The sequence below is a fragment of the Aricia agestis genome, chromosome 3 (genome assembly GCF_905147365.1).
Source record: "Aricia agestis chromosome 3, ilAriAges1.1, whole genome shotgun sequence".
Classification (NCBI taxonomy): Eukaryota; Metazoa; Arthropoda; class Insecta; order Lepidoptera; family Lycaenidae; genus Aricia; species Aricia agestis.
This window is the reverse complement of record NC_056408.1, coordinates 606976-627252: the sequence shown is the minus strand read 5'-3', so window position 1 is coordinate 627252 and position 20277 is coordinate 606976. Positions and strand designations below refer to the sequence as shown.

The 20277-nt window shown below is 35.7% G+C and overlaps 1 protein-coding gene across 1 annotated transcript in view; it reads left to right on the top strand.

Annotated features, from left to right (window-relative positions):
* LOC121725439 (neuropeptide SIFamide receptor-like) overlaps positions 1-20012 on the top strand; it is a 112772-nt gene extending 92760 nt beyond the window's left edge. The window contains exon 3 of the mRNA XM_042112419.1: positions 18884-20012. Within this exon, the coding sequence (XP_041968353.1) occupies positions 18884-19658 (775 nt within the window). The 3' untranslated portion in view covers positions 19659-20012. The remainder of the gene's footprint in view (positions 1-18883) is intronic.
* Positions 20013-20277: the final 265 nt, after the last annotated feature.

Genomic DNA, 20277 nt, shown 5'->3' with positions numbered 1-20277 from the left:
TGTTAGATGTATGTTTCACGTATTTGAGAATACTATTTTGCAATTTGATATAATGGATTGAAGCTGAATAATATTATTAATGTTGAATCAAAATAGCATAGTCGGTGTACAGATGCATGTGCATTGTGCAACACGTAGAACTGACTGTACCTCAACTCTCAAGACTTATTAATTTCGGAAACATGTTCGAGTTACACTACTGTCTTTGATGTTTGTGTTGCGCCTCTGCGATGTAGTTTGGCCCAAATTGCGATTGAGCGTGTTCTCGATTGTGATAATATCTTATATCATGTGAAAAATACATAATATTTGGAGGCCAACTTTATCATCCTCTCCTTTATTCTGTTTTAGAACAACAGCTTGTATGTCAAATTGCTGCGGTATTTTGACCGAAGTTTATTTATTCACTAGTGCTTTCGTTTTAACGTCAACATGTGAACAATCAGCGACTTTGTTGAGTAGATAAAATCCGGTCGAAAAACCTTAGAAATTACACAGTCCATTTAGAGTTATTTCACCTCGCAGGTTTAATAAAAGAGGTGCTAATGTTATAATAGTAGAATAATAAAAGAAAATTAGGATTAAAGATCTGAAAGGTAAAACAATTACTGAACTGATTGCAGGAACAATGAATCTTGCCACAATAGGATCGGGTGACTCGAAATATTTTCATCTCACGAATTCTTTCGATTCTCCGAAGTGGAGACAAAGTTTATCAATTAGCCGTCTTGTTTAATTGAGAAGATACCAATCGATAGCCAAAGGGTTAGAAACCTTGTTTGAGTGTGAAGATGGTCTGGTCTAGACGATCAGCTGAAAAACTGACGCCGCTAAAGCCGGCTTTTTAGGTGTACTCTTCAGACAGTTTATAGGCTATCTGATAGTGATGGCGGATTGTTTATGAGTAAATATACCGAATATACCATATTATAATTTATATTTACTGAAATTGAGTTTGAGTAACTTCTCTGCCTTTCTTTTGGATATTATAATATTAACCAGTATTTAAAAACAACGGCTACAATAATATTTTTTTACTGAAAACTTTGTATGTATTTGGATCAACTTAGAAGAAAATTAAGTGCTGATTCTATAATAATAATAACTAGAGATCGCCCAATGGGCGAAATTCGACCTTAGTTTCAACGACATTAGGACTACCACCTATATTTTGTAAAAATGATTGACTTTATCATATTTTTTTCAACTAATGTCTTTGGGACTCAGCTGATCTCAGACTGGCCGTGTAAGCATTGTCTAATAGTATCTAAGATTCAATAAAAAAAACTATAATCCATTTTCAATTTGTCACCTTGTTGTCAACAGACTTCAACCATAAATAAAAGAGTGCAATTCGTATACGTATAGGCTTGTCACTCAAGTGATCACTCAAAAATCTGTAATTTTTCCTAGTGTGTTGTAGTGTATGTAATGTTTTATTTGTTAAAAAAATGTATGATAAAAGCATAATTTCAAAATAATATTAGCTCGATGCACTCCTTTAACATATAAACTATAACAGTACTGTGCAAAATTTCATTCACCTACGTTTCCCCATTTTTACAAAGTTTTTGGCTCACGTATTAATATATAGATAAAATAGCTAATTCTGTACCTAGTGAAAACTTAAATTTAAATTTCCTACAAATGTTTTGAGCTGAAGTGCAGCATGAATTTTCTCACGAGTTTTTCTTAGTAAGAGAATTTAAAATAAGTCGGGGTCACGAGATAAGGCTGCTGTGTTCCGTATCGCGATCAATCCCACGCCGTAAACTTTACGATACCGTTGACTCGTGACATCAATACTGAGCTTGTAACGTCACTCACATTTAAAACTCGGGAACGAACTGTCGCCAACGGTGTATCCGGACCGATATGACCTGCAAACTTTCTGGAAGAGAGCATATGCCCCTCTTATAAGCGTGGCAACGTACCAACTCTTCTGATGTTGCGAGTGTCCATGGGCGACGCTAGTAGCTTTCCAACAGGTGACCCGCTTGCCCCCTTATTTTATGTAACAAAAACAGCGTCACAATTCGTGCTCAAGCGTAGCCCTATAGATCCTCTAGAGTCTAGAGTCTAGAGCCTAGGTTACGCTTTAATACGGGATCAAAATATGGTAGACTAGCATGATCTAACCATAATCAAATAATTTCAGGAATACGTCTATAAAAAATAATTTTAATTTTTTTGTCTCGTTAAAGCTCAAAACCAAATAAACCGGTTTGACTAATTTTAGTCTTAAAATATTTGTGGAAGTCCAGGGAAGGTTAATATGATACGAAGTTGACCGGGTCATTTAGTATTACATAATACCGGAGTGAAGCAGGTAGCATAGCGGAAAACAGTAGTCAGGGGTTCCATCAAAAGTTGTTGCCGTAAACCGAAAATTGGCTTGCAACTTTTGTGGTGTTGGCCTTTCATTATCATGAGGCCATTTGTTTGCTCATTTCCTCGTCACAGTGAAACTATTACCGAAGTCTCATTATCACCAGCTCCTATCAATTTATTTTTCTTAATGTGGAAGTATATCTCCAGGTTATTTCCCCTGGGTCGCATCGAGTAGGTCCCAGTATATATGTGGTGTGATGTATCATATTGAACGTCGTATTTATCTCATGTTTTCCTCTGGTTACGGATGTGATATTTCATGGCGGTTTCCCCAATCGTCCTGAAAATCGTGCGATATTTTATATCTGTTTATCTTCCTGTTTGCACCTACTGTAATAAAATAGTTCGCAAGAGGCCCGGATTTCCTATTGTATTGGTTAAACATTAAACAAAATAATAATAATAAAAACTTATGTAGATTTGCAAAGCACGTGAATCAGGGTTAGAGTAATCCCCTTTTAATGACGAATTCGTGGAAACCATTGAAGCCTTTCAGAAATCCTCAATACGTAAAAATTTTACGTATTGAGGATTTCTGAAAAAATATTATTTAATAATATTTTAAGCTCGTTTTAAAAATAAGAAAGAGCCTACAAAGACTGTCACTGACTTGTAACTCAAATTCCAAAGCTTTTAGATAATTTAGTTACCTACCAGAATGTTCTCCTAAAATACGAGATGAATATAAAATGAGGATAAAAATATACCTTTACAAGCTCTGAAAAACGATAAAAGCAGAGAGCATTAAAATTCAAACATTAGTCTTTGTACAACCTGAACAGAACAATTGACAAAAGGTATAATATTGGCATATGAATAAGAGATGTAGAATTTTTACACTATGTTTTAGCGGTTTATGCTTATAAAGGAATGACTATGATCTTTAGAAGTAAACTTCACAATCCTATTTGACTTATAGCTGCTTATTTAAAATACGGTTCACTACAAAATACGGTATTATTTTAAGATGCCTCAAAATAAATAATATAAACTATACTATATAGTACAAATACATCTAGGAGTCAATCTACACTATGTACTGCAACTGATATAACTATACCATTATGACATTGGGAACTTAATTATACACCTGATAAATTACACATTATACTTAGAGGTTATAATATAATATTATGGCCCAAGAACCAGCGACAGCCACACTTTCGCCATTTTATAGAAACTAACAATTTGCCTGTATAATGTAAACCCTATAGAGGTAAGAGCGACCAGTATCTTTAGAGTTTCGGTCGCGGTTACTTTAGGAGGTCGACCGAAACTCTAAAGTTCCTGACCATCAAATATCGACCGAACAATAACGACCGTTCTTCCTCCATATTATAGGGGTCGTATACAGTATTCAGTAAATATTTCATATTTTTTAAGATAACCAAAGTCTGGCTGTCGCTGCAGGCTCTTACTCTAATACGCGTTTATTCCATGGTTAAGCCTTGTGGAATAATTATTATTTGAAAGTTATGATCAGTACAACGATTACCACCATAGTTACGTCAGTATGCTAATCCGTAGGTCATGGACATTTATTACCAGTTTAAACTATTGTTTTGTCACGCTAAGACACCCCGCACACTGCAGACTTTCTATCGGCTGATATGGAAGTGCGCACATTACAACGGTACCGAGTCGATACGATTAGCTTCAAACTCAACCAACAACAAACTATCGGCCGATGCTTAATCAATACGACGTTCTTTCACGCGCGCACACGACGCCGATTGTTTGGTCGGCCGACTCAGTAGAAATCCGAATCGTGTATCCATTCAAAAATCTATAATTATCAATGGAATCGTGCGAGAACAATCGGTCGACTGTTGTCCAGTCTGCGCACTCACCACCGACCTTTTAACAAAAATGACTACGTTGTAATAATGTGTGGTAACAATGATAGAGATTAAGATTACAATCAGCTCTATAATTCTACTTAGATAAGTTAAAATATACGAATGTATTATTATATGAAATGAAAAGAAATATGTATTTAAACAAATATAGACTGCAGAATACACTTCATTTCATAAGCAATCAACTTCAACATAGTACTTTTGTAAATATTGGCATTAATACTCCATACAGGGCCTATTATTTATTGAAAAATTAGAAATTCTACTATTTAAACTAACCATTAGAACTAGAACAACTTGTAAAAAACTATTTATCTTGGGAGATTTTAATATAGACATGCTTGTAAATAATAACAAAACTGAGCTATTTCAAAATACACTACAAAAATTTAATCTTTTCTTAACTCTTAACCAACCAACTCGAATAACGTCTCACTCTGCAACATGCATAGACAATATTATAACAAACCATAAAAAATGTACATCAGAAATATGGGACCTAGGAATTTCAGATCACACAAGCCAAGTGGTCAAAATACCATGCAGTATTAGCTACAGAGAAAAATATTGGTACACAATGAGACGCAATGTTAACTATCATATAGAAATATTCCTAAAATAAACACACCGGCAAAATTAGAGGAACATAACAAAATTTTCAATTTTTTTTAAATTGTTCACTGATTTTTATATATTTATTTATTTATTTACTAATTGATTATTAAAAAATAAATTTTATATAAATTTAGGGCATAAAAACGTGAAAAATAGAAAAAAAATCAGCAAAAATCAAAAAATTAAGAAAATCTTTAAAATTTCAGTAGTAAGTTTTTAAGATAAATTCTCCATTTTAATTAAAGAAATGCCATGTTAAAAGCGTGTAATGCCTTCTATGGATCTCAAGAGGGCCTGGATACGCCATTCCATGCTTGCATTTTAATTGTCAATCATTTCCTGTGGGATATTCTCCTACTCCTCCAGTAGCGCCAACTCGAGCTCCTGGACACATTTTGGAGCTGGAGTTTTAACTCGTACCGTTCACCCATTGATGTGCCACACGTCTTCAATCGGATCCACATCCGTAGACCACGCTGGCCTCTCCACCTGGGCTACGCCAGCATCGTTTAGGTAATAATGCCCGATTTTCTTACTCTATGGACGCACATAAAATTGAAATTACTACCTAAAACTGTATAAAAGGCACACCATGCAGTTCCAGGATGTCGGTGCTATAGCTCTGTACTGTCAAAGTACCATCATCTATAATCATCAGCTCCATGCGGGCTCCAAATCATATGCAACTCCAAACCATAACGAAGCCTGCATCATAGGCCACTGTTTCCGGTAAGTTTGATGGCCTGTAGCTTTCCTTATGATTTATCCACATTCTTTATCGCCTGTCAATACAATGTACACAGAATTTGCTCCCATCACTGTACAGCACAAGATTTCACTCACTTGTCTAATTTTGATGTTCACGCGCAAATCTTAGCCTGGCTCTTCGGTGTCCTGCCTCAAGTTTTGGTGCCCTTGCTGGCACTTTTGAGTTTAATTTAACTTCTTTGAGTCTTCTTCTTACTGTACAATCACTTACACGTTCATCTTGGACCTGTTCCGACAGGTTTCGTGTCTGCATAGCTGTTTGAGGTCGATTTCTTAAGTTTTGTTTCCTTACAAAATGGTCATCCTGAACCATTGTCACCCGATATCTGCCTTGTTCTCGTCTCCGAACGTAAGATCCAGTCTCTCTGAAGCGTTGAAAGTTACGATGAACCACGGAAGCCGACACACCTGGCCTGACTGACCGAACGGTAGGTGTGACCTTTCTCTATCGTGGTTACAGCTCTAGCTGTCGCTGAGGCTGAGAAATCACTAATTTTGTATCTAAGCAATGTGTTCTTCCAAAAACCAAACAATCAAATGAGCTGAGCATACCTTGCACCCCGCTAAGACGCCATTCTTATCAGGAACACTTACAACGTCAATAATCGAAAAACACTTATTAGGGCATAATTGCTATAAAAACCTGTCAACTTGCCAGTTTTGTTCAATATTTTATTTCTTGAATGAGCTTAGAAGCTATAAAAAAGGCTTTCAGACAGCTCGGCCCACTTGAGTTCAAGTTTTGGCCCTTTTTACCAATGTTCCGCTAATTTTGCCAGTGTGTGTATATTTCCCAAGTAAATTTTAGCGAGGTATATAAACTAAATGACCCTAACTTAGCTTATGAAACATTTATCAACCTATTTCAATTAATATTATGAACTATGTGTCCCACTACAGATGAAAAAAGTTTTTCATAAAAGCAAAGAACCATGGAAAACCAAAGGTATATTAAAGTCTACAAAAACTAAAAGGAAGCTTTATATTCATGTGAAAAAAAACTACAATCTTGAAATAAAAAATAGATACTCTCGATATTGTCAAATACTTAGACGCGTTATTAAATTATCAAAAAAAAATGTAAATATTAAATTCATAGCTAAAAGCACTAATACAACTAAAGCAACATGGCAACTAATAAAAAAACAAACACAAACAACACAAACACTTAAGCCTACTATTGACTACATCATACAAGATGGAAAAATTATAAAATCACCACATAAACTTGTCAACACTCTTAACAATTTCTTTATAAAACAAAATTGGAGTTCAGAATTACTAAACAAAAACAAAATGCTTCCCAAAAGGAACCCTAATAGCATTTTCCTATACCCTACAGATAGCGAAGAAGTTATTAAAATAGTAAAAGGTCTAAAAAATAAAATAAGCTATGGTTATGACAGTATACCGATAAAGGCAGTTAAAGAAAGTATTTCCTATATAGTAAATCCACTCGTACATATTATTAACCTTATGCTGGAAACTGGTGAATTTCCAAAAAAATTAAAAAAAGCTTTAATAAAACCTATATATAAAAAAGGTTCTACTCATGACATGAATAACTACAGACCGATAGCATTGTTGCCAAGTATTTCTAAAATTTTTGAAAGAATTATTTATAATAGGCTAATGCACTTTTTAAATTGCAACAAAATTTTAAGTGAAAACCAATTTGGATACCAGAGGAATAAAACCACGTCTTTGGCCATATTTAAACTATTTCAATCAGTATGGAATAATATGAACGACAAGAAGAAATGTGCTGCAATATTTATCGACCTGTCAAAAGCTTTTGATTGTGTAAAATTTTATTTACTCCTGAATATATTAGAAATTATCGGAATAAGAGGCACAGCATTAAAACTAATCGAAAGCTATTTAAATGACAGATGGCAAGCTACTGCAATAGAAACATATGATTGCACTACAAAAATGTTAGAGGTGATTATATCTAGCTTCGAAAAGGTATTACTCGGTGTACCTCAAGGTAGTATAGTAGGGCCGCTCTTATTTTTACTCTACATTAATGAACTTCCTAATATTATACCTAAACACCTTAGCATCATGTACGCCGATGAAACGACAATATTTATAAGAAATGAATATGCATCAGAGGAAGACTTTGTAAAGGAATTAAATGAAATCTTAATAACTATCACTAACTGGGTCAAATCGCTAAATCTAAAAGTCAACCTCTCAAAAACCAATGTTATGCAATTTAAAAGTTACCAAAGTAAATCTTCCACGCTTAACGTTGAAGTCTCAAACGTTGCTATTGAAGAAGTAAACCAACTACGTTTTCTTGGTGTCACAATAGACCAGAATTTAAGCTGGAAAGCACATCTTAATAATATAAATAAAAAAAAATTCAAGTGCCTGCTACGGCCTCTCAATCCTTGCCAAGACAACAAACACACAAGAAGTGCCTATTTTGGAAACGTGTACCCATTGTTGCTTTATGGCATTATATACTGGTGTAATTCAACAAACGTCACGTCCACATTTACACTCCAAAAAATGCCTTCGAACTATATACAACATGCATAGCACAGAATCTCTAAGGGACTTATTTAGAACGAAAAATTATCTTACACTGACCGGCATATACATCCTTGAATTATGTCTATTTGTTAAAAATAATATAGAATACTTTAGCTTCAAATCGGAAACAAACAGAATCTTACGTAATAAATATAAAAACAACATATTTCTTTCAAAAATTAATAATATGATTTCTACAAAAGTGCTTATATTTCCGCTATACGAATTTACAATCATTTACCTACAGAAATAAAAGAATTAAATGGACTTAAATTCAAAAATAAACAAAAAAAATGGTTAATTGCAAAAGTATTCTATAATTTGGACGAATTTTTTAAGGAAAAATGACTAACTAGTAATAAATTGTGTCTAGTATACCTAAGTATAACTTTAAAAGATGAAATGACAAATATTATATGCATACATTATATTTGATTTTTAAATATTAACTAAGTATAATATAATTTAATGTTTATGAAATGACTTTTAAAAATTATGTATTATTAATAGGATTTAATATTATGCATTTTAATAATTATAAATTCAAATCTAATATTGTTGTAAAATGAAATAACTTGGATGTGTGCTCTATGTTTTCCCTTTCATACAAATATTGCATGCCCGAACGGGTAAACTGTTGAAACCAACAAATCTGTAACTGAGTAGGTGTTACACCTTTGTAACACAGTTTTGAGCAATAAATGTTTCTTTGTCTTTGTCTTTGACCCAACTGTTTAGTTGGCGTATCTTGATAGAAAGTCTGCAGTTTGCGGGGGGTCCAATACGGAGTTTATATAACCGGTAGCGACTTTCTGTAATGTGCAGGTCAAGTGTAAGATAAACTTAAGAGGAGTCCACACCGCTGTTTTTCCATACAAACGTTGTCCCCTGTTTCCTCCCTGGATAATGCCGGTAGAGTTATGATTTTTTTCCTGAATATCTATGGCCACTATTAGCATGTCCGTATGTTTTCTTTTTTTTCATTGTTTTATTATTAAAAAAGATAAGAACGTCCAAAAACCCAAAAAATGGCCAGATTTTCCTCTGTGTTTAAACACCCAGAAAACAAAACTGGCTAAAATATATATAAAAAATAAAACATAGGAACACAGCTCAAGCCTTGCTTTAATTCTTAATGAAAAAAGTACTTAAATCGGTTAAGTTTTGGAGAAAGAATCAGCGGACAATGGATCGAAGATTTTCGGTTCTTTTATTAGAACTTTTGTCGTGTTGTCTCTATCGCGCTCTGCGGTGGGAGACTTGAGATTGGTGAGACAGCAATACATTTTCAAATACCTATTTTCAATTTCTCTCGCCCCTGGTGTATCCTCTTAATGTCACTCTTTTAAGACGTCGTTCTGTCCTGTGTGTTTGAGACAACCTTGTACGAATCACACCTGTGTCGAAGGGATTCCGTACAAAATATCCCTTTCTAATGTGATATTTTGCACGAAAATAAACATTTTCATTGCTAATAAAAATAACTAGCCATTTTTATATAATAAACAGTGAAGTTAATAATATAAACTCTGTAAGTAACGGCGTACGCTATTTTTTTCTTTCTAAACGCAATAAGTCATGTTATACCCCGATCACATGAGCAATAGCGCATAAAATACACAAATATTGACTTCACATGAACCCGAGTTCGTTCGTCTACGAGATTGGGTCGTAAAAGTTGCAGTAATATTTCTACTTGTTATAGAGAATAAATTATAATTCCCAAAACCAAAGGGCTCTATTGGCCCCGGCTCCCAATTCTCATTGCTCAAATATAGCTTTGATCGGAGGCTTTCTGGGGAGTGATAAAGTCCTGTTATCAAATTCACATTCGAGGTATAAGAATGGCGCCTGTTTTTGGCCGATAATTTCATAACGATCACCCGAATTGGCCGACAATTACGTCCGACCGTAAAACCGCCGTAATTGCTTACCGTTAACACGTAATTATAATAACTTCATTAGCACGATACCATCTAGTTAATTTAGCGACAATGATTATAAAGTAAGGATAAGCAAGTACGAGCATTTACTGTACTCGTAATAAACCTTCTTTATAAATACTTCAAGTAATCTGGTATTGCTTGATTTTGGCATAGTGCACATTGCACAAGCAGCGTTTTCGCGTCTCGAGGGTAGAATTCACATATAATAATTGTAGTATTAAACGACGTAATAGGATATATAATATTATATTATTATGTTTGAAGTGTACAAGCGTGATTATATTATAGGCCTCTAACATTGGCGACATTTTTACGTTAAGGCAAAGCCTGTTTTATATCAGTACTCAGTATTAATATAATTTCATCTGCAGTGAAATTGGCGACGTGTCCAGGTATTTATGTGAAGGCTGTTGCGGCACCTCGACAAATATGCAAATCATGACAAAGTCGAAAAATCGATCAATCATAACTGTTGCGACACACTTTTGAAATCGTTTTGCTCTTACGAGTACATGTTCAATGTTTATTTGGCGCCACTTGGTAATATTAAATTAATTTTTTGATGTCTGGGTCAAACATACAGCCTTTCCAGAATACTAATACAATTATAATATCATAATCTCTCCTCTTTTATGTATGATCATACAATTATTTTATGGGTGTATCCAAATTACTACTTAGTACGGTAGAACTGATACCGTGACATTTTATAAGTGTGTGTACTGTAGATAAAAAGATATCACCGTTGTATTGTCAGTTGTCACAACATATTACACTTTATTCGTCAAGGAGGAATAGGTATAATATTATACTATTTGGTCACAGTTACGTTTTATCTATACCTTAACTGATAAAGGAAGATTTAAAACAATAAATTCCGAATTCTCGGTACCCTATTAAAAGCAATCGTATATTTCTTCAATAAATCTCCCGCAAGTCGTACATCTGGTGCGATAGCGCGCGCCCACGCACGGGGACGCACGGGGACGCACGGGGAGACGCGTAAATAAAGCCGCGGCTACGGAATATTAATACGAGTCGTTGACTGTCGTATATCATACTCACCCCAATTACTGCGAGTATGCGAAGGAAGTGCTCTTTAATATTCATACTCGAGCAGGATTTTCACATACCCGCATACTCTAGACAGGTACATACATAGAGATCTGTGTTCTTTATTTTTAATGAAATAAGGGGGCAAACGAGCAAACGGGTCACCTGACGGAAAGCAACTTCCGTCACCCATGGACACTCGCAGCATCAGAAGAGTTGGTGCGTTGCCGGCCTTTTAAGAGGGAATAGGGTAATAGGGGAGGGTAGGGAAGGGAATAGGGGAGGGTAGGGCAGGAATAGGAGAGGATAGGGAAGGGTAGGGGATTGGGCCTCCGGTAAACTCACTCACTCGGCGAAACACAGCGCAAGCGCGGTTTTACGCCGGTTTTCTGTGAGCCCGTGGTATTTCTCCGGTCAAGCCGGCCCATTCGTGCCGAAGCATGGCTCTCCCACGGGAAAAACTCACTACATATTCTGCCTTCCACACTGGTCGCCGGTGGCCAGTTTAATTAAAAAGACTACGTAGCAGAAGTTTTGTAGTGAAAAAGTTTATGCAGTGCACTAGAGCACAATTAGACATGATTAGCGAAACATCAGGCGTAGGACCAATTTTTCCTGCTCATCAGGAACATATGGATCATCTTTCAGACACTTAAGTAAACATTATTTTTGTCAAACAGACAATCAACAGACGTAATTAGCCTTGAGCCTGTATTATCTTAACCTTTAGAAACAATATTTTTCATATTATAAGGGAATCAAATAGATGACCCCCTTTCTGGTCAAAATCCCGGTTCTAAGCCACTGGATCAGGGAGGCTTTCAAACATAAACCACAGACCATTGTAAAGCTATACAGTTACACAAACCATTACTTTTCATTTTTTAAAACAACAAAAAACATTGCGTCACAGCATAAGGGTCAAAAATGGTACACCATGTTTCCATATACGCGTTTTCCATAGGGGTAGACCACAGACGTCCGCTAAATGTGTACCTCCATTCAAAAATACAACCTCTCTATTACAAACTTTGTCCATTACTCCTGAAACAAAAAGGTCTTTTAGTAAATTGTTAAATTTAACGCGCGGCTATCTCCGTACCCTTTAAATGGATTGAGTATTTTATTCTCAAAGTTTCTGGAGCTCCACCGAGTGTGGGTCAGGATTGTCCTATTGCTTGGATTTCCGATCATGTGCTTCAACTTTCGTTTCTGTTATTGACATTGTATTAGTATTCAATATGTGTTTAGGCTTATTTATATGTTATTTATTACACAGCCTATACGTTATCCCTGTTGTACATGATCTGCAGAAGTCCTAAGAAAATATTGTTTATTTGCTGCTTGTGTGGTAAAAATAAATAATATTAAATATTTCCGATTACTCCAACATAATTTTAATTACGAAATTTAACAAATTCAACAATAAACATACTATTATATTATAGACTTAGTAACATTGTTTTGAGGCCAATAGAGAATAGTCTATTTAGTTACAGTAACGAGTTGTAGTAAAACTGTCTGAGTCTGCACTTAATTATGATGGAATGTATAAAATCCTCTTTTCACGTTTATTTACTACACTCGTTAACAAGTTACTAATCAACTTGTTAATCTTTGAGCGAATGTAACTGAAGCTTTGAATTTTACAAGAAATAGAGAGTATGATATAGAATTAATGTTAAAAGTATTTCCTTACCACAAGTTATAGGATCAATTAAACATTACATGGTATCAAATACCAATAGACCGATGAGGGGTTTACAAGATATTACCACTAATGAAGTTAATTAGTTTATCAAAGAAAAATGAAGATGCAATTAAGGTTACATGTCAACCAAAACTTAAAAGTATCAAGGAAAATAATATTGATCGTATGAATTTAAATTACACTGTAATATACTAAACCAAATTTATATTGTCTAAGAATCTCCTCGTCTTTGGTTTTACTATTATTTAAGGTACGGTTCTATCATTTCTTTTTACCCCCAAATAGTGGAAGACCGATCCGGCCGAACCGGTCACAGTCTGATCTGACACTCATGCACACAATATTATGACAATTATGACCGACTGGATTTCGATTTACTTTACCTACCTTTTTATTACCTACCAACGTAAGGTTTATTATGACTCAGTTCTGTTTACCGAATCGCCTGTTTTTTCGGAGTTTCAAAAGTAGTTCGCTAATTTTCTCAGTCACAAAAGTCATAACGAGTTGTTGGAACTTTTTACCGTGGATTACGTTGTTTTAGCTATGATATACGGCGTCGTTAGGGGCAATATGTTTGCTTCTGTTGGTATTTTGGTGTTTTCGTTCCGAAGTTCGTTGACTTGACTTCTTCCTTGACTTCTTATCGAGTGTTATTGTTTCTTCTTACTGAAATTGGAAATTTAATAAGTCCTGCGTTAATTGAATCGCTGCCGATCATATCAAACTTTACAAAGTCAAAGCCTATTCATTGGAGGTTACATATTTTGATAATTAATTATTGACCTTCTAAGTATCCATGCAATACGAGCTCATTATTTCATCATTTAAATCTAGTTTGATTTACCCCAGGCTATATTATAGTGACAAAAATTCTTTTGGAATTTTGAAATTCTCAGGAAAAGTTCTAGATTTTTTACATCACATTAAGTAACAATTTTTTTGTACGTGAGGAAAATTACTCGTAATGTGAATTAATGTCAAAGACCTTTAAATGATTAATGTACTAATAAGCGTGCGCATTTAGTGCCCAAAAATCCAGATTTTTTTTAAATAGAAGTTGCCAGCAATAATATTATATTCATTATTATCATTATTATCAAAGACCATTATACTTTTAGGAAAATGTCTTTACGTAAATTGAAAAATGTACCTAAAATACCCATTTTTATTTACCTACTACTTTTCTATCGATTTCGGACTAGCAAAAGATTTTCATTCCTCCACAAAATCATAACGACGGAAAACTGGAGATCAAAGCAATTTTCAATAAATTAAATGAGGTAGTAAAATCTGATCAAATTTCTTTTGGAAATTTTCACATAACAATATTTTTCTCAGTTTCCGACAGAGTCTGGCAGACTTTTCCTTTTAAACTTAATCAAAAAGTTGCAAACTGTTACCAGCTAAAATACGAAAATTATAATAATACCCGAGTCACTGAAACTACTAACCAGTAGACAACTTTCTGCCGCCGCACACCGCGGTCTTGCTTCAGAAGTGGAGATTTTACTAATTGATCGTATTTTGTCCTTGTGATTGATTTAATTATATTGAACAAATCTTAGAAGGGTCTCAGGGGCCTTATGCAGTATGTTCATGTCTAGAATGTGTTTCAATCCCAGCCTGCAAATGCAATCGAAGTGTCTTTCGAGTTATGAGGATAGGGCAACGAATGTTCCAGAGATACTGGAAAATTCATCGTTTTCCTATCCTATCAACGTTTGCAAAGGTTTTATCGATTGATCATAGAAAGATGACAAAATTGCTGCTTACCACATTGTGGTTGGCCTTACATAATATTATAGTAGTAGTGCATATTATAGTAACAGTGTATTATAATGTATCGTGTTTACAAGTATTCCGATAGTATAATTTAGATTATAGACGTTCAAGCAATTTCGTATCGCGCCCAACTCCAGTGACACGGTCACCACAAGCTCGTAATAGTCGATCGAATTACACCACGAAACCTCAAAATTAGTGCTTATATTATTCAGGCGATAACAGCAGGACCTAGTTTTTGTATTATCTGATCTAGGTCGCTTGTGTAACTCCTTCAAAGGAAATACTGATAATGGCTTAAAAAGAAAACACTAACAATGTGTGTAGAAATACAACACTGTATGAAAACTATGCTTATTTTAATATTTATTATTTGATTACTAGATGATGCCCGCAACTCCTTTGCGCCAAAATTCGTTTATCAAGCGGAAACCGGGATAAAAAGTATCCTATGTCCTTTTTTTGGCGTGAAGAGGTTGCAGACAGACAGACACACTTTTATATTAATATGAGTATAGATATAAATGACAGAAACATAATAATGCCTGTTATAGATAAGGAAAATATAGACATAGGCTACTTTTTATACTGTATAATTTTTCATACTTGCTGTAAATGCCGTTTTCAATATCATATTAATCCATAATATCCTTTCTGTTAAAGTCAAATCTTTACTTTCCTCTATATTTGCATTTAGCTCTGGAACCTTTTCCACTGTTACCATTTATTCTTAGACATGAAAGCTCATAGAGCATGAAATGATAAAGTTAGCCATAAAGTACGGCCTGCAGCTGGGCGGGCGGCTTGGGCGGCTGCAGCGGCAATGGCGTGGAACACATAAACTTCAACTTTTACGAGATTCATTGATTTTTAAGGACATTAAAAGCTCCGATTGTATTGGTGATAATTATGGATTTTGCAGATGTCTCTTATGAAGTAGTTACTACTCGTATTATATTATGTTACTATATTGGTGTTTTCTAAAAATTTTGCGTAGGTGTAACCGTTTTGATATGTTAGGGATGGGGTATTTTTAAAATGTGACTTTTTAGTATATTATTTAGGATACTGTCAGCATTCTCCGTGTCAGCATCATAATAATGTACTATAAGTACATTATTATGATACTGTAGCAGATAGTTGCCACTATTAATTTTATGATAATTAGGTATCATGTTTTAGCAAGAAGAACATAATTGTATTTTACTCTCACATAGACTTTGGATAACTTATAAAATGTCTACTAAAATGTAGTTTATTGCTAGAAAATTAATTTGTACACTTAAAGTTTTTAAGTTAGTCTTTCCAAGAATTCATAAAATAATTTAGTAATATTTACAGAAGTAGAAAATAAATTAACGTCTGAAACTTTATCTCTGCTAAATGACGAACGTTTAACATTATGTAGAGGGGCTCTACAATTCTACAGTACTCTACAGTGTACAGCTATTGTCAACTTTTCTTCCCTATTTATAGCCGCGGTCGTTGACCCCCGGCTGCTGACTGGTGAGTGGTGACAGACACTATTTGTCACTCGTCGCGATCACCACCACTATTTTGTTAGCATCTGCTTCCCAATGATGGATTGCTCCTTTTTACCGATTGGCCAAATGTGATTAAATTGAAGTGCTCTATTTATTATTATACGCTGATGATATTACTATTATAGCTCAAGTGAGTTAGTCGTAGGGACTTTCATCTAGATAAATGATGCACTGGAAGTCAAAAATCAAGTGTACCTAGGTAATTATTATGCAAGCTTTTTCTTTCGATAAGTATTGTACATGTTACTTTCGTATACCTCTTCCAAATATCTGATGTGAAGCAAGTCTAAATAGAGTCTGTTTGTGTGTATTATGTAGGCTGCGAAGGACATCATGGAGATGGACAGATGATATTAAGTTAAATATCCATTATTAAACTTAGAAAACATTATTTTAGATTTAAACAAGGATTGAATATGTAACTTTAAACTGACTATGATGATGATGATGTTAATGATGATGACGAACTCACTTAAGGCGATACCCATTATAGCGATGGTTTTTAATTTTCTTAATAAATTAACAATTTCGCTACATAATTGACGCAAAAAGTTTCAAGGTTATAGAATTATAAATTTTATAATGGCGTCCAAATTGTATTATCTTGTAAATGGATGCTTTCATTTTAAATAATATGTTGAGTAAAGTTAACATTCAGGCTGGAACCGTTATCAAAATAATAATTTTCATTTTTAGGCCCTTAAATATGTCAAATAACACCAATTTTGGGGACATTCTACTACATTTTTTGGTGCTTTTTGCATCGCCATACCAGTCTATGCTTGCCTCAAGTAAGTAAATAAGCTACTTTTGTGTTAAAGATGTAATAAATTATAGTAATTGTCAGTTTCACAGATGACAGCTTGTTAAGATGAAAGGCAATTTGTCGCGGCTAAGACGTATTCGCAATTATTGTAAAACAAAGGCGATGCTGACTAGACGTACCTACGGTTTCGCCGTCATCTGTGTTTTAGTACGATACATATTGTTGAATGCTGAACACACTCTGAGGGTTAATTCAGACCGCAAAGCGACGCGTAGATGCATTTCTAAATTTGTATGGATATGACAGATTTGAAAGACGTCTCACGCTCACATAGATAGCTCAGATATCTGACAAGTCAGTACAAATTTAGTAATGCATTTACGCGTCGCGTTGCGTGTCAACCCTAAGGGTGAAATCAGACCGTAACGCGACGCGCAGATGCATTTCTTAATTTGTACTGAGTTGGCAGATTGTGGTCTGAATTGACGCTAAATTTACATAAAAAAACTGAAAGTAGTTCGAAATTTAAATTATTTACTATTTTTTGTGTTTAAAAAACAGCTAACTATGTAATGCAAGAGTACGTAATGTTGGCAATGTGTGAGAATAAATATTGCATCAAAATTTAGTGTCAAGTGTATTTCGAGTATAAAGGGTGTTGTTAAAAGATGTCTTTAGGCTGTCCCATGTCTTAGCCAACATAGACGAAATTGAGTGTAAAGATACTTTGAGTCCCAATAAAGGACATAATATAATATTATTTCAATATTAATTATTATTATCCATGTGAACAAAGTTGTAGGCAGAATAATAATTTAGTTGACACGACACTTTGATAACGAGCCTCATACTGTTATTTTCTCCTTATCAATATCTATACTAAGTGTTCATAACCATAGAGCGTTTTAAACACCGTTTAGGACAAGTTCACAAGTTACAGTAAAAAAGGGTCTGCAATTTCACATTTAAATCACTCGGTCGGAATATGCCTGTGAAAAGGGTCTAATTCTCGGGGCAATAATTTACTGGCGGATGACCCTTCGGACATAATAATGGCGATTTGACGGCTCTTCCTCAGGACTCGCCAAATCACGACCCTAAGGTTACATATGGCTCGGAAAACTTACTGACATTATGGAAAATAGTTTTTATTCGCTTTTGTAAAGTTACCTATTCACGCTAAAACAGTAATAGATTTTGATCAAATTCGACGTGGAGATAATATTATCATGTTCAGTACGGGAAAAATAATTATTTTCCACAATACATATCCTTTCCCAATACTAAAACCGTACACGTTCCAATGCAACAAACAAATTTTGGTGTTATTATAAACCATTCTACCTCCCGCTAAACGAACACTAGCGCTTTATAAGGTGTTATTCAAGAAGATGCCTAAAATTATGTTTAAAAGGTCAAAAATTTCTATAGCGGATTATGATCCGCTGCGACAGTAACACTAGACTATCTACAATTACTGTATCGCGCATCATCAAGCGCTTTTCGACCTCGATCGCCGGAAATCATCTCACACTCGCCCGCCGTAAACCTGAGTCTGACCTTAATTGGGTCCTCAACCTGGATTTGTCCGAGATACATCACGAGGAATCACTGCCTAGCAAATAAACTGTATACGTTAACATTCAGGCGTTTAGTGTCAAGCGAGATGGATCTGGGTTTAGTTTGTGTGTCTTTAATCATGCCTTCTCTTATGTTAAAGCGCTAAAGTTTATTACACAAAATAATAATTTGTGTGTACATAGGCCCGAGATAACAATGAGCAATCATTATAATATTATCATTATTTTAAACAGTTACAAAGTCATTAACTAAGTATAGCCTATGTAGGTCTCAAAATATCATTAAAGGTCTTCTAAAATTATTTCTTTTGATTGTTCCAGATTCTTGGCGATATGGTGGCCGCTGAAGTGTCAGATCACGAAGCGGCGCGCGCGCATGATGATCGTGTTCATCTGGATCTTCGCGATCGTGGTCACCACGCCCTGGGTGTTCTTCTTCGACCTGGTGGTGGTGTACGACGACAGCCCCCACATCCGGCTCTGCGTCGACCTCTGGCCGAACCCCATCAGCGAGGTCCTGTACTTTGTCATCGGGAACCTGCTGTTCTGCTACATCCTCCCCATGGTCCTCATCACGCTCTGCTACATCCTCATCTGGATCAAGGTCTCCCGGAGATCGATCCCCACGGACACGCAGGACGCGCAGATGGAGCGAATGCAGCAGAAGTCCAAGGTGAAGGTGGTGAAGATGCTGGTGGTGGTGGTGATCCTGTTCGTGCTGTCGTGGTTCCCGCTGTACTCGATCTTCGCGCGGATCAAGATCGGCGGGCCGATCGAGAAGTGGGAGGAGGAGCTGCTGCCGGTGGTGACGCCGATCGCGCAGTGGCTGGGCGCGTCCAACTCGTGCATCAACCCGGTGCTGTACGCGTTCTTCAACAAGAAGTACCGCAAGGGGTTCGTGGCGATCGTGCGCAGCCGGCGCTGCTGCGGCCGCCTGCGATACTACGAGACCATCGCGCTGCAGTCGTCCAGCACGAGCACGCGCAAGTCTTGGCACTACAACAACAACCACGCCTCCATGTCGCGCCGCTCGCCGCCCGTCGACAAGAACGCCGTCTCCTTCATATTCAACAACACCACTCACACGGGCGTGTAGTGTGTCTAAAGTGTTGTTTGTGGACTTTTGGGAGGAGTGTCGGACTTTGGACTCTAGTCTTTGTAAGCGTAAGGTAATTTTTATACTTAATAATTTTTTACATGAACCGATATAACGAATGGAAGCAAACGCACACAGAGCACAAACTTTTGTACGTAACCGTTTGTGTATGTAGGTACACCTCCTGCCCCGCGGGGTCGCGGCAGATGTACCGCCAGCGATGTCCACCATTCTAAGGAACAGAATACGAATAAAAGGCTTTCAGCTAAGCCATATTATCATATTATAATGCTTTAAGATACTACTAAGTTATAGTTTACTTTGATTTATTTTAACAACCGACGCTATTTTGATGATAAGCAACATTATTCTATATTTTTTGATTTCTTTCAATTATGAATTTCTTCAAAAAAAATGCATGAAGCAGGAGTAGTGTCGTGTCGCTGGCTGTACATCTGTAAGGCAGTTTCTAGAGTTTCAATAGAAGTTGATATTTGTAGACGTTTCGTATACTCCGCGTATTCCAATTTTATACATAGCGAAAGTGATATTCTAGTTATTTTTCAAGGACGTTTAATAACATAAGTATCAGAGTTTTCATAAAAGTTATTATTGCAAA